Source organism: Vombatus ursinus, unplaced genomic scaffold (assembly GCF_900497805.2).
Source record: "Vombatus ursinus unplaced genomic scaffold, bare-nosed wombat genome assembly UNPS02009824.1, whole genome shotgun sequence".
Taxonomy (NCBI): Eukaryota; Metazoa; Chordata; class Mammalia; order Diprotodontia; family Vombatidae; genus Vombatus; species Vombatus ursinus.
Window position 1 is genome coordinate 3,698,941 of NW_020949602.1, and position 16,141 is coordinate 3,715,081.

General features: G+C 40.0%; 1 protein-coding gene across 8 annotated transcripts in view; it reads right to left on the reverse strand.

Moving 5' to 3' along the window:
- Positions 1-939: 939 nt before the first annotated feature.
- Positions 940-16,141, reverse strand: part of DAB1 (DAB1, reelin adaptor protein) — a 705,788-nt gene continuing 690,586 nt past the window's right edge. For all 8 annotated transcript variants that reach the window (XM_027852803.1, XM_027852805.1, XM_027852810.1 and 5 more), the window contains one exon: positions 940-2,694. Coding sequence is in view for 1 of the 8 variants with exons in the window: in XM_027852807.1 (XP_027708608.1) it covers positions 2,650-2,694 (45 nt within the window). In the remaining 7 variants the exon portion in view is untranslated. The remainder of the gene's footprint in view (positions 2,695-16,141) is intronic.

Below are 16,141 nucleotides of genomic sequence, written 5' to 3' on the forward strand. Positions count from 1 at the left end.
AGTTGCTGTATTCCCTTCTTCCCACTATTTTTGTTGTAACTGTTGATTGAAGAAGGTGGTTTCTTCATAAAATTCATGTTCATTCTTATGAAAAGGATAATATTCATAGGTGGCAATTTACAGATGAAAGGCAGGGAGATCAGAAGAGCAAGAGGAGAGGGACAAAAAAGATAATAGGACAGAATGGGAAATGAAGGGAAAGAAGAGAGAATGGAAAGGAAGGGAAAGAGGAGTAAGGGAAAAGCAGAGAAGAGAAAGAGAAAGATGACTAGAGGGAAAGAGAAGTGACGGAAAAAGAGGAGGGAAAAGAACACGGAGTTGATGAGAAGGAAGAGGAGAGAAAACAGAGAGGGGGAAAAAGACGATGAGAAGTAAAAGGGAAGATGAGAGAAAAGAAGGAAAGGGCGAGTGGTAGACGGTCTCCTCATCTCTCTGTATCTTGGGCACTTTCCCTTCTAGAAACCAGTCTCATAGATTTTACCGTGATCGTGTTCTCAAGACACCTAACCAGACAGCAGATTCCAGCAGCCAGGTATTGCAACATTTGGCCCCAAACAGTTTCAACCATCCCAATCTATCACTCTGTTCTTTGTTGGTGGAAACCAAGCTTTCTTCTAAGCCATTTCAGAGCACACCAACATGACAGCATAAATGGTGGCTGCATCCTGGCCCACTGAAATCCATGACAGTGATGCACCTTCACCTGTTCAAATTCTGAAATTATGATAACAACCCTAGACACAGATGAACCATGATCCCTTTACAGTTTTCTTCTTATTGTTAAACTGCGAATCCAACTCGCGGTAACTGCATAGGAACATTAGGAAAACATGTTTGACCTGTATAAGAATTCTCTGGAGGGCAAAAATATAGAGCTTCTGTATGAAAAGCATGTGCTAAACAGAGTAAGGAACCAAAAACTGCACTTCCCCCCCCCCCCCCCAATTAATGTAAAAAAAAGGAAGCTAAAACTCTCTGTGTCATGTACAAACAGTCCCGCAGTTTCCATAGGGGAGGAGTCAAGAATCAAAAAGACAGGCTCCAAAGGGTCATGTACACTCTATATGCACATGCTGTCTAGATGCATATATGTATGTATAGATATATATATATATATATATATTCTTTTCTTTACATGAAGTTTGGGTAATTTTGTGGAAAAAGTGAGATCATTACCTGATGTGATCCCTCCCAGTTTTCACTAGTTGCTGATTGGCTAGTTACTACCGCCAGACACACCTGAGCTCTAGCCCCTTATCACATCAGCATAAGCTTGTGGAAACCATACAGCATGTAAGAACCGTCCTTCCAGCTTGTTACACCTCCAGAGCCACCTGTTCCTCTCTCTACAGTGTAATGGCATTATTTAAAAGAATTATCAGTAAGATTGATATTTACAAAAAAAATTATCAACATTGGACCTCCTTAAAGCCATTTCCCTTACCAAATTGCAAGAGTTTTATGGTAAGATTTTTTTTTCCTTTTTCAAGATATAAAATAAAAAAAGAGATCCCATTTGAGTTTTCTGATGTACAAAAAAGAGATAGGGATGAACCACTTGCATCAGAGGTTCAGTTTGTTACCCCACTGTTCAAGCCACCGTTGTCCTATTTGGAAAGTCAGTTTCATCCGAATCTGCAAACTAAAATTGGACCAGAATTATTTGGCAAATAATATTCTTTAAAAAAAAAGTGACACACAGAGAAGAGAACACTTGTCTGCATAGCATCACAGCAGCAAGAGATTGGAGAAATAAAAAATATTCCTTTATTGTACTTAGCATTTGGAGTTTTCTAGGAAATAATGAGTTTTTTCCTCCTTCTCATCCAAGAGAGATGATGCATTTTCTTCCCATAGTGAGAATGTTCAATCTGAAAGCAGCATTTCTCCATCCTGAAGCACGAGAGCAAAGAGGTCCTTTTGGCAACCATTTTTTAAAAAAAATCATCACAAATAATCAGTTGTGTGATTTAATTCTGTGATTTCAAGTTAAGGTTCATTTCACATGAGGCAATTTCCAACTAGATTTCATCACTTATTGGGAGGGGGAAGTTACCAGGAAGTACAAAAAATGGTATACCCATTATCTCTAAGTATGCTAGGGGGAAGAGGAACCCCCAGATCAAAGCCACAAGGCAGGACCAGTTTTCTGTAGTGATGAGAAACAATCATCATTGATTTAAAAATGCAGACTTGGGCCCAAGAACCTGATGGACAATGATCTTGTGAGCACACCAGACCCTCTGACTTTGCTTAAAACAAATAAGTGGCCATTACAAGTTAACTTTTCACTGTCGGTGACTCCATATGCAATGGTCGAGGTTGAGGGAAACAAAAAGATTTCCCATCGTGGGCAATTCAGAACTCTTGTCAAGAGAGCTCAAGGTTTTTGTAGGGTAAGTAATTGTCGGACGGTTCCAGGGATGATGATGATGGGGGTTCCTTTTTTTTTTTCCTTTTTGTGCTGCCATAGATATTAGCCGCTGGTTGCCCAAGTGGTCAGGTCCATCTGTAGAATTAGTTCAGCAGGCAACCATCAATTCCATTGTCAGATGGGGTCATGTCAAAGAAATCAGGAGAGCCCAAGGCCTGTTGAGATGTAGGTTTCCATTTCAGTCTTGAAGCGCCCACCCCAAACCCACAATGATTCTATTTCTTAGGTTTGTTGATCTGCGCGTAGAGGGATTCATACTCCTGTGGACAGAAGAACACAAATGAGCATGGTCCTCCTAGACAGGAACTGTGGAATATGGACTTGGATATACTTTGGAGAATATTATCAAATGAAGTTCATTCATTTAGGCTTCCAGCAAACGTTTACAATGTGTTGGACGTTGAGGGTGATAAATAAATTCAGGTAAGATATTGTCCTTGTTTTGACAAAGCTTACAATCTAGTGGGCATGTGTGACATAAACATACATAGCATCATTGATTTAGAACTGGAGGGGAATTTAGAGGCCACAGATCCCAGCCCTCTCATCTTACAGATGAGGAAACTGAGGAACAGAGTGTTTGAATAATCTGCCCAGGGTCACACAGCTAGTAAGTGACTGAGGCATGATTTTTAACTCAGAACTCTTTGATTCCAAGCCTAGCACTCTTTCCACTATATCTTACAGATAACTATAATGTAAAATATTACCTAAACATATTAGAGATGAATTCATAGAACCTTGGGAAGACTTGTCTGAAAATGCAGAGCAAAAATTTAGAAGCAGGAAAATAACATCAAAAGATTTCAGAAATCTTACATACACAATGACCAACTGTGACCTTAGGGGACTGGTGGAAAGCACGCCTCCTGCTTATTGGCAGAGGGGATGGACAAGAGATGCACATACTTTCATATGTGGCCACTAGATTGATTTCTTCTTTTTAAGTACACTTATTTGTTCCAAGCAGGGTCCTGTGGGTGAAGCGGAGGTTGTCATTGGGGACAGACAGTGGTACTTTTGAAAAAGAAAGTAACATCAATAAAAAATAAAATAAAAAAAAAATCAATAAAAAAAATAAATAATCAATAAAAAAAATAAAGGGAAAATGTATGAAATGATGAAAATAAATGAAATAAAGAGTTACAAAATGACATGTTATATAAAGTCTAGGGTAACTGGTCATTGCTGTTTGGAGAGAATTCCTAGAAGAAGTGGTACTTGAAGTGAATCTTAAAGGATTCATTGGGAATTTCAACAAAAAGGGGAGGAGTGATATTCTAGTGACACTGTGAGCAAAGGTATAGAGGTGGGACCATTCTGATTGAAGCACAAGGGGGGAAATGAGATAAGGATGGAAAAGGAGGATAGCATCAGATTGCAGAAGGTTTTGAATGGTAGGGCATAGAGTTTTAATTTTATTCTGAAGCCAAAGTTTGTAGAAGAGGACTGTAGCTTTCAAGGGTTGCTTATGGACTGACTTCAGATGGGCTCCATGTGTATTTCCTATCACTCCATTCCTTCCTCTACACATCGATGCATTTCAAAATATGGTCACTTGAAATGGTACAAACTCTATTTCAAAGAATATCTAAGTTCTGATGAGGCATGAATAATTGGACATCTGTATAAAGAGATACTCACAAAATATCTTCTGATTTTTGCTTTAATATGGTCCATTTTAAGGGTGTAGTGTTAAGAACAGTGGGCCTTGGTTTCAGAGTTCCCACCTCTTACATTAACTAAGTCATGTAACCTTGAGCAATTCAACAAACATCTATTAGACTACTGGGTGCATGGTGCTGCAGATACCAAGACAAACACAAATAATCCCTGACCTCAAGAAGATTATGTTCTGCAGGAGGCATACAACATGTGTGCATGTTAGCAAATACACAATATTTCAAGTACTTAAAGTAATTTTTCTATTCTTCTTTTAGAATCTTATTTTTATAGATACTTTTAATCTTTAACAACACATTAATTCCTGCATAGATCTCTCTCTTCAAACTGAGTGAGCCTTTACTTGTCATAAAAAAATTGAAAAAAGGAATAAAAGGCAGTCCAGCAAAACCACCAAACACATCAATCAAATCTGAAATCGTACGCAATGTTACCTATACTCCCAGAGCTTCTCCCATGAGAGTTAAGAGTGTTTTAACTCTTCTCTGAGGCCTAAATCTGATCATGATAATTACATACCAATTAGTTTTCAAAGTAATTTTGAGAGGGAGATAGAACTGAGCATGTAGTCAGAAAGACTTGAGTTAAATTCCTGCCTCAGATACTTACTAGTTGTACGACTTTCAGTAAGTCACTTTACCTTTCTGCGCCTCAGTTTCAGTTTGTAACATGAGAGTATTGGACTCAATGAACTCTAAGTTCCCTTCCAACTCTCAATCTATGATGCTATGAAATGGGCATATATTACTCTCCTTCTCTGGTCTGAACTATCATTTTCCCTCTTTAAATGAAATTTCTCTTTCTCTCTCTCCCTCTCTCTCTTTCTCCATCTTCTCTCTCATCTCTTTCTCCATTTTCTCTTTCATCTCTTTCTCCATCTTTTTTCTCATCTCCCTCATCACTCTCTCTCATCTCATTCTTCTCTCTCTTTCTCCTCTCCTTTCCTCTTTTCCTGTTTCTGTGTGTGTGTCTCTCTCTCTCATATGGAAGAGGGGTATATTAAATGCTAAATGTGACTGTTTGGAAGAAATATTGTATTTTGCCGGGAAGGATGTTAACATCAACGTTTCTGGGCTATCGTTGAAGAGTGGCACTCCGATCCCTCCCTATTCCAGCTCTCTCCATTCCACCTTCATCCCAGACACCCTAAGAAGTCAGCGTGACTTGATCTCCCCCGACAATTTACTATATTCTAATTCTGGAAGCTAATTAATCCGACAGAGAGGGACACCTAAAAACAGAAGTAGGCAGCAAGTTCAGCCAGGCTCATTACTGGCAGCCAACATTAACTTTCCAAAGCAGTGATAAATATTCACAGATCCTGAGAGAGCCTGAATTTAGATTTGAGCAGCCTTCACAACAAGGCAATAGTTAGTGCTCAGTTATCCCTATCAATGATGCGGAACACACCAAACACCTGATGATTCCCAGATCAGATGAGTGTTGTAATGTCCTCATGGGAAGGGAGTATCATAAAATGGATAGGCAACATGCTGGCCTTGTAGTCAGAAGAGCTGGGTTCAAGCCCTGCCTCTGACTCAAACCTGACTGTACGACCCTGAGCTAGCCAGTTAACCTCAGGTAATTCTTTAAGACTATCTGAGGCACAGAGCAGGTATTGATCCGAGTTGGTAGAAGGTGTTCCATCATAATGAAATCACATTCTGTGTAATGATGTTAGATCTGTCAAATGTCATAATATAAAAAATTATAGCCCTTTTCCAAAAATGTTTGTTATAGATCAAGAAGGGTCCTCAGAGTTCCTTTAGTCTAATTCTTTCATTCATTTTACAAGTGAGGAAACTGAGGCCCAGGGAAGTAAAATAACTTCCCAAGTCACAAAGAAAGCAAATGTCCAAGACAATATTTGAACCTTGGTCCACTGCCTGTACCACACTGTGCACCAATGTAGGCATTTGGCAAAAGGTGTGCCTTGCTGATTGTTAAAACATAGAATGCTAATGCTTAGGGGACCCTATGATAAGGGTACTGAGATATGGAATATTATTATTATAAAGTAACTTAAGTCAACTAGCATTTACTAAGCACCTACTATATGCTAGCCCCTGTGCTAAGTAAGCCTTGTGGATGCAAAGAAAGGCCAAATAAACAAAAAAAAAATAGTCCCTGCTCTCAAGGAGCTTCCAGTCTAATAGAGCAAAGCATATTATAATGTAGCACATTAGAGCTGGGAGGGACATAATCATGCATAATAGTATAGCTGGCATGAAAATGTAAATGCTAGAATAGGGAGGGACCTTATGACACAGAATGCTGGAACACAGAAGGCTAGAGCTTCAAGGGTGCTTAGAACATAGCACTTAGATTGCTGGAGTTGCACAGGAACTTAGAATATGCAATGCTAAAGCACAAACCACATAGACTATTAATGCAAGAAAGAGCTTAGTATGTAAAATGCTGGACAATAAAACATCCATAGAACATGGAACATCAGCACTCAAAAGGACTTTAGTTGGCAATCTAGTCCAATCCCTTAAAGACCAACCCATACTGGGGCCAGAATCTTCACTACACCATTCTCAACAAATAGCCATCCACCTTTGTTTGGGGACATTCAATGAAGTAGAGCTCACTGCCTCCCAAGACAACTCATTTTAAGGGAAACTGAGGACAATGAAGTTAAAAGCAATTTGTTTAACTCTGATTTAGATTAATGGTAGGACCAGGACTAAAACCCAAGTATCTTGACTACCTCCAACCCCCACCCCAGTCCAGTGCTCTTTCCATAAGTGAGAGGTCTTTTGAATTAAATGTAAAGGTAATAGCGGTAAACACTGTTGAGCACAAAATAGAGAGAAAATAATCTTTTCATACAAAGAAAAGTAGGGAAACAATCACAGTGAAGAGTCTTGAGATCATGCTATATAAGAATAAATTAAAAGAACTAGGAATGTTTAATCTGGAGAAGAGAAGACTTGGGGATGGATATATATATATATATATATATATATATATATATACTCTTCAAGTATTTGAGTATATATACTCATCGAGTATTTGATGTCCCCAAAGCAAGAATGGCAATGGGCTGGGAATGGTGTCGAGGGGATTCTTGTCCTGATATGGGTTGGACTGGCCAGTCTGTGAGGCATCTTCCAGTTTAGAGCAGCTGAATATTCAAAACTCAACTAAATCCTGTCCTTTGAGCCTGACCTTGATACTGTCTTATTGGTGAAATTTTCTTCTAATGAGACCCCTTTAAGGTTACCTCCCTTTCTAGTGAATTCCACTCCTTAGTAAGGTTTTAGTGTCTGCCAAAACACAACTAAATAAGATGTTTTCTAATAAATAAATACAATGTGCTTAATAAAATGAAAATGGGAATAACAGGGTAACAGATTTCTTGCCGTCACCTTAAATTCAACATATCCAGCCAAGCTCATTGTATTTTACACTCCCATTTCTGTTAATGGTGCTCAGTCACTGAGGTTTGACAGTTTGTAGTCATCTGTGATTCTTTCCCTTCTTCATTCCCCAATGCTATCCACCACAGAGACCTGGCCATGTTTCCTTGTCATGTATTTCAAATCTGTTCCTGTCTTTTAGCTGTCACCATCCTCCTCTTGGCTCTACCCTTATTTCCACAAGCTTGAATTATGAGAACCTTTTAACTGGTCTGCTTACTTCTATCTCTCCTGCCCTCTCTATGCCCACTCTGTACTGACAAATTTAGCTGCCTAAAAGGTCATTCTGTTTTGTGCACTCCCATGATCAAACATCATTGATGACTCCCTAATAGGTTGTTGAATTGAAATGAACTGAGTTGGACTGAATTTTGGGAGGGACTGAATGGAGCTAGTTCCATTAAGAGCAACCTGAATAACGAAAATCAGCTGAACAAACACGGGATGTCTAGTCCAAAGTAGATTTAGATGGAGTTAGGAGAAGTGTGTTAAAGTATTTGAAGGGCTATTATGTGGCAGAGGGAGTGGTCTTTTTTCAGGGTAGTTCTAGAAGACAGGAGTGAGACTAACAAGGAAAAGTTAGAGGGAGGCAAATTTCAGGCCAACATAAAGCAATTTCTCACAACAAGAGCTGTCCAACAGTAGACTGGGCTGTTTCTTAAGGCAGTGACTTCCTCTGCAGTGGCAGTTTTAAGAGGCTGGGTGACCAACTGTCAGGCATGTCGAAGAAGGGTTTCCTCTATGGGGAGGGATGTTGAATGAAATAACTTTTAAGGTTTCTCTAGGCTCTGAGGTGTGGGGATTCTTCATTATGATTGCTTGGGGTGGGGGGAGGTCATTGGAAGCTATGAAGACCCATATGTAGCCTCAAGGCCATGGATTAGCCCCATTCTTCTTCCCAATTTTGTTGGAGCCATTGTGTTCATGTCCTTCTACAGGGCCTGGGTTCAGATCTCACTTCTAATACTTATTACCTGTGTGACCTTAAGCTAATCATTTCTCATCTGTGGGCCTAAGCTTCTTCATCTGTAAAATGAGGAGGTTAGACTAGATGGCCTTTGGGGTTCCTTCCAGCTTTAGTTCTATGATCCTATATTGGGGGTCATCTTGGCTTTCTCTGGATATCGGGGGGTGAGAGACACCAATGGAGCTTGTGGGCTACATAATGGCTATCCTTCATTCACTCTCACCCTTTGACCAGATTATCTTCTTTTTTGTTCACAGGTGAGGCCAGGTGGTATAAAGGTTTGGGGCTAGAGGTCCCGAGGTCAATTTGAAGCTTGGAGACTTACTACTTATGAATTTGGGCAAGATACTTTACCTCAGCTTCAGTGTCCAACTCTGTAAAATGAGAGAGTTGGACTAGACATTTAATATATACCCTTCCAGATCTAAATCTATTATCTTAATATCCTTGGTCTGACATTCAAGGCCTTGGACAACCTTTAACCAAACTTCCTACCTAGCCTCACTGCCCACTATGCCCAGAAGTGAGCACTGGCCAAAATGGTCTATTCACTGTCGTTTCTTCACATCTTTTAAAATTTCTCATCTCTGCCCCCTTTTTGCTCATGCTGCTTCGCTCAGATCAAAAGTCTTCCTCTCCTTCTCTGTCTTTCAAGATCTAGCCCAAATCTTCTTCTAAGAGGCCTTATCTATCTACTCCAAATACTCAATGATGTCTTCATGCTTGGAATTTGATCAGGAAGAGAATGGAATTTGGGGCCAAACAATATGAGAATATGTCCTGGCTCTACTTGTGTGATTGGACAAGTCACTTCCACTATGGGCCTTAACTTTCTCTCTTCTAAAATAAAGGGGCTAGACAACACATATTTTAAAGTCCCTAGACCCAACTCCAGGCCTCCAACTCTAATCTCAATTCTGAGTGCTAAGGTTCTGTGCTGTAAGGACTCTCTCAGCCTTGATGCTTTGTGCTTTAAGAAAAGGGCTCTTAACCTGGGGTCTGTAAACTTTAGGAAAAAAAAATGACAACTGCATTTCAATGTAATAAGCTTCTTTTGTAAACTTATGAATTTTATTTTTTCTATTTAAAAACATTATCTAGAGAAGGGGTACATGACACAAAAAATGTCAAACCCCTGGAGAACTGAGGATCTTCCTCTTCCTCACCCCTGCTGATCAATGGGAAGGGGGCCATGGATTTCTCCCATCCCTACACAGCCCCTGTTGCTCCACTGACCTCTTCTCATCAGGCACAGGATGTCCACAGTCAGATAGATGCTAACTCCCAGATAATCCTACATCTGCTGAAGACATTTCAGAGCCCCATGCCACTCTCATCCTTGGCTTGGTAGGGGACCACCCAGCTTGCCATTACTCCCTAAGGTGCTCTGGTCCTAAGCCCAGAAGGCTAGGAAGCTTTTGGACTTTCTCTAAGTACTATCTAATCCATTCATCTTCCAAAAAGTTAGCATAAACATGAACCCTCTTTGATGTTTTGTCTCCCCAATTAGAATGTGAGCTCCTTGAAAACAGGAAATCCCTGTTTTCTATTTGTGTTCCTAGTACTTAGCAGTATACATCTAATAAATGCTTTCATACGCCATTCAATCCCAAAGTTATTAAGTCTCCCAAATAAGATCTCCAACTGAAGCTCTCTTCATTTCCAATTCAATGATTTCTCCACCATGCCACACTGACTCCCAGTTCTTAATAATCTCCAAGGTCCTTTCTAGCTCTTAATCCTTTGATCCTATGGATTGATGGTCTTCAGCCAGAAGGCCTGTTGGTTTTTGATTCTGGGGCCAAGCTGAATTAGACCTAATCTCTCTTCCATATCTTACAGTCTATGGTCTAATGTAGAATATTGTTTCTCAATGCTTCCCTATTACCTTCTAATACCCTCATCAAGGTTATTCTGGATGTAGGGATATATTATGCTCATAAAATTTTGATGTAGATTAGAAGGTGGGTAGGCATATGGGTCAGCAGTAACTGACCTTCTTTCATTCATTTTTTTGGTGGTAATGAAGAGTCAGTTTTTCCCTCATGGTCCATATCTTTTTCTCCTTCAGAGACTGGGAAGTACTTAAAATGTGGAAAGCAGCAAGTATGTCCTCCTCACACTTTTCTTTTTCTAGGCTAAACATCCCTAGGTTGTTGAATTCAGGGAGTCTTAACCTGAGGCCTAGGAGTTCATGGACAGATTTTAGGGGGCCTGTACATTTGGATGGGAGAAAAAGGGTATCTTTATTTTCTTTACTAATCTCTAACTGAAATTTAGCATTTCTTTCATTTATTTAAAAACATGATTCTGAAGGGGTTCATTGGCATTATCAGACTTCCAATGGGGTCCATGAAAAAAAAAGAGCAACAATTCTTCTTTATTTGATGATTACAAGAACTCGTACAGAGGTAGCTTGCTATAATGGACAGAGAGCCAGATTTGCCTAAGAGTCAGGAAGGCATGGATTCAAGTTGTGCTTTGGATAATTATTGGCTGTGCGACCTTGGATTAGTCTTTCATTCTTTAGAGTTCTAGGCAACTGAATCAGTTGTTAAGTTGCAGAGAAGATTCTGATTTGCATTGGTAGAGGGATTTTTGTCACTGGGAGTTCCCTATGCCAATGGAAACACAGGTTTAATGCAAAAATAAAAATGGTAATTGGTGTTTACAACGCATTTGGAAGTTTTCCAAATATAAACAGCACATTCTCTCACCTAAACTTTGACAATCCTGTAAGGTAAGTGGTACTACAGATTCTATCATGCCGTTTTACAGATGAAGAAACTGAGTCTCACTGAAGTAAAGTAATTTTCTCATGCTCACTTGCCCAGTAGCAAAGATCAGATCAAAACATTATATCTGGAAGATATAGATTGGAAGGTGGGCAAGCATACAGGTCAGCAGTAATTGACATTTCATTCACTTTTTTGATGATAATGAAGAGTCAATTTTTCCCTTATCAAGTTTAAACATCACTGTTTTCCAGATGAGGAAACAGGAGGGTCAGAGAAGACATGTAACTTACCCAAGGTCACTCAAATGTTATAAGTGTCATGATTCAAACCAAAATCTTCAAGATTTTGGGCCATAGAACTAAATCACCTTTATAACTCATCCTCCCTGGACATGGTGTTTACAATTCAATTCAATTCACCCAACATTTATTAAGTAAACACCTTCTGTGTGCAGAGCATTGATAGGTACTGGGAGAGACACAAAGCTTAGATTGTACCCAGTTCCTGTCCTCATGGTGCTTACAATCCAGTTTCTAGAATCCTCCCTGATAGGGTCACCACCCTCTGGCTACCTTCTAGCCTTTCTATCTGGCTGATTCTCTTTTGCTTCACCTTGGGGTGAATCCATCTTAAGCGAGACTTTAATGTTTCACGTTCAGGCTATGGAGACCAGAATGAAGAATGACTCTGTTTCTCAGAGATCTTGATTATTTATGGCTCCATCCATTGTTAATAGTCAAGACTGACTGCATGGCTTCCCCTCCTTGACTTGACAGCTGTGGCGGGGAGAGGACCTGATAAGCAGTTTATTTACTTAACTCATTTAACTGAATAAATGTTTTCATTTTTCTTTCATCTCTTCAAGGAGCTCATGATGCATTCTGAGATTGCCCCAGAAATGGATCCCTGTGACAGACATTCTTTGCTCCCCTGTCCTGGCCTTTGCTGTGTGAGTGTACGTCTTTTGGCCTGTTCTTTCCTTGAGTCTCACTCATACATGTTTCCCTACCTCAAACTCAGACTACAGAGAAGCATACAATAAAATAAGTCAGGTCTACAAACATTAATTAAGCACCTACTGTGTGCCAGGCACTATGTTAAGCACTGGGGATACAATAACTGAGTAGGTTTGGCTTGATTGTCCAGATGGAGACAGATGCTATGTGAAAGAGAACTGGATTTAGAGCCAGAGGATCTGGGTTCTAATCCTGCCTCTGTCACTATACGTGTGACATGGGATGAATCATTTACGTTTTCTGGACCTTAGGTTCTTTATTGATGAAATGGCAGGGGTGGGGGGAGGTATTGGGCAAAATGGCCTCTAAGTTCCCTTCCATCTCTAAATCTAAGATCTTAACCCCAAACATCTTCTGACAGGAAATCAGTGGAGATCTTCCTTGCCTCTTACCGGAGTGGACTGAATGTATCAACAAGGCTCAACCCTTCTTCCTAAGAGCCCTGCAGATATTACCAGGGGAATGTTGTTTGTGATAATAGTCGGACTTGTGATGGGAGTGTAGAGATGTCTCTCCTTTAAACTAAATAAGAGGGGAAGGGGAAAGAGACATAGAGGAACACTTATACACTGCTAACTCTGCTCACCCGCCTCCAAATAAATGTCTGAAATGGGATAGAGAAGCTAAATCAGCAGGGTGAAAAATCAACAAAAGTTTGGAAATATCAGGCGATTGAGGGCACTGAAGTCAAGAAGACCTAAGTTTAAATCCAGCCTCAGACACTTACTAGCTGGGTGACCCTGGGCAAGCCACTTCACCTGGTCTGCCTCAGTTTTCCTTATCTGTAACGAGAGCTGGAGAAGGAAATGGCACATCACTCCAGTATCTTTGCCAAGAAAACCCCAAAATGGGGTCACAAAGAGTTGGACATGACTGAAAAATAGCCAAACAACAAGTAACAATGAAGGCACTAAATGGATTTGAAGAAGAGGCAATAATGGTTGGGCACTTAAGAATGGGTTGCCGTTGGATGGCTTATTCTGTGAGCTCTTTATGGGGGGGGTGGTTTGCAAGATAGGTCAGCTGATTTGCCATCACTCTATAGAGGAAATGGCCATGTGATGTGCAATCCTTGATCTGTAGCTCTGAAATCTCCAAGTTAACCTTTCAAAAGGAAAAAAAAAAACTGCCCTATTTCAGATCACACTCGGCCCCATCTAGAAGACAAAAGTGCTGAAACGTGTAGCGGAAAGTTAAAGTTCTGATACTGCTGAAGAGGACAGTGGCCAGGAGAATAACAAAAATGTGATGGATTCTCTGCCAATCAAATGGAGGTTGGGCCAACAGAATAGATTCAAAGGATGGTGCTTTCATTTATTTTATTATTATTTTTTGGCTAGGCAATGGGATTAAGTGACTTGTCCAGGGTCACATGGCCAGTAAGTGTTTAAGGCCAGATTTGAACTCGAGTCTTCTTGACTCCAGGCCTAGTGCTCTATCTACTGCACCACCTAGCTACCCTATTCTCCACCTTATTCTGACCGATATGGAGAAAGTGGTCACCCAAGGAAATACAGGGTCCTTGAGAGGAAATGACCATGCCATCTTAGGAGGTTACAGTAAATAGCAACAGGAAAATTATAGGCAGAGCTGGATGCATATTCTAAATTTGGGAATGGTGATTTCTGATTTTAGACATGAATGCAACAGAAGGAATTTGTCCTTGAAGAGCCCTTTCCATTTTGTCTATAAAAGGATCCTGGGAAATGGGGCTCTTTCCCATGCACTTATCGAAACTTCCGCGGTTGCATATCTGTGTCACTTTATCAAAGTTGACCTGTCTGGCTTGTTAAACCCTTACTCAATGCATGCTTGTCAACTTGAAGTAACTATGACCCTTTGAGCTGGAAAAGGAACCTAGAGATCATCTGGTCTACAAAATTTTAACCTGGCATCAGTGAACTTTTAAGAAATATATTTTAATGATTATGTTTCATTCTAATTGGTTTACTTTATCATCCTAGTAATTTTATTTTATGTATTTAAGAAGATGATTCTGAGAAGGGTCCCTAGGTTTTCCCAGACTGCCAAAGGGGTTCTGGACATAAAAAAGTTGAAACTTTCTTTTCTAGTCCTAGTCTCTCTTTTTACAAATGAGGAAACTGAGGCCCAGAATGGGAGTGTAATTTCCTCTAGAACACACAATTAGTAAACAAGCAAGATCTCTACAAGCTGGAAGTATAAAATGAATAAGATCAAGCAGTGTGGTACAACAAAGAGATGGATGGATTTCAATAATGGTGGAAGTAGCAGATGCTCAGAGAGTGGCACCAAGGTGTCCTTGAATGCATTTCAGGATGCTGATCCCAGTTTACTGGCTAAATGGATTGGCTTATGCAAGTCAGGATGAAAACTATATTGCTAGATGGCTGTGCACTCCCACCATACACCAGAATGGAAGAATTGGGGCAACATATCGAAATTGAACATAGCTGGTGACCTCATGAAATAGAGCTGGGGAACATGGTGGGATCCACTCTCACCAGAATGGCAGCTTTCTCTGGAGAAGAGAGGGCCTGTGTTGAATGTCAAGTGCAAGAGAGCCTTCTGCAGAAATGGAACAGCCTCAGGGATGAGTAAGCATTGCAAGAATGTTTACTATTGGAGAGCTGGGTTGGAAGCAATGATCTAGTACAGAGAGTGAGGCTCCTCTCCAACACTTTGAAGGCAAAGACAGGCATCTTTGGACTGTTAATTCAAGGTTTGCTGTGAAGATGCTACAATAAGCATTATAAATGTAGAGCTGCAAAGAACTCAGGTCATCCAGATGAGGAAACTGAGGTCTTGATAGACCAAGTGACTTGCCCAAGGTCATCTACTAATTAGGCCAAAGAAAATATAACTGACCAATGGAGCTTATTTCTAGGTATGTGGACTTTCTTTTGGGTTTCCATCTTTTACTTACTAGCTAAGTAACACTGGTAAGTCATTTAATTTCTCTGAGTCTCTGTTTTCTCAGCTGGAAAACTAGGACAATAACAGATGACTCTTAAAGAATCCAGATCTTAAAGGGCCCTGGATCATCTGCTACAATCTTTTCCCTGGAGAAATGAGGAAACTGAGACTCGAAGAGGGATCCTTCAGATACCAAGCAGTAGAACAAGGAATCAGACTCAAGGCCTGTGCTCTTTCCACTCCACTACCCTGGAACCCCAGTGTGAATGGGCTCACAACTGATCTGGGGCTGTCAGGTAGAGGAAAGCTCTCTGCCAATGGGACAGCCAGATATAAATGCAAAGTGATGTCATTCAATCCAAAAGAATTATGTTGCACCATAATAAAGAACAGAATTAGCTCTAGAAAAAAAAATTAGAACCTGAATGTAATAATAAAACAAATCCAAAATAACGAAGAAGAAACATGTCACTCACCTTCTAACCCAGAGATAGGTGAGGAAAGAAAGATGCAGAATGAAATATGCCTTTTTGGATACAGCTAATGTGGGAATTTTTTTGTAGACTAATTAATTATGCCCTGAGAGTTTTAAAATTTTTTAAAAATTTGCTCGTGTGTGTGTGTGTGTGTGTTGAGAAGGGTATTGGGAGAGACAGATTAATTTCAGAGACGCCTGTTAATTGAAAAAAATAACATAAAAAAACAAAAGTAAGATTGACCTCAAAGATGAGACATGAGTAGACAGCTCCCCTATTTCCTTTGTTATCATAGGGGTGGGGGAGTCTACATATATGGACTACTGCATATTAAACCAGATTATTTTCAATGCATTGATTGGTTTTTACTTATTTTCTCCCCTCTTCTTTCTCTCTCTTTTTTAAAAAAATGTCATAGAGATAGGAATAATAAATATACTCTCTGGGAATAGGGAAATGACCCAGGGGAAAATCTAAATGATGTAAAAACAAAAGATATAAATAAAA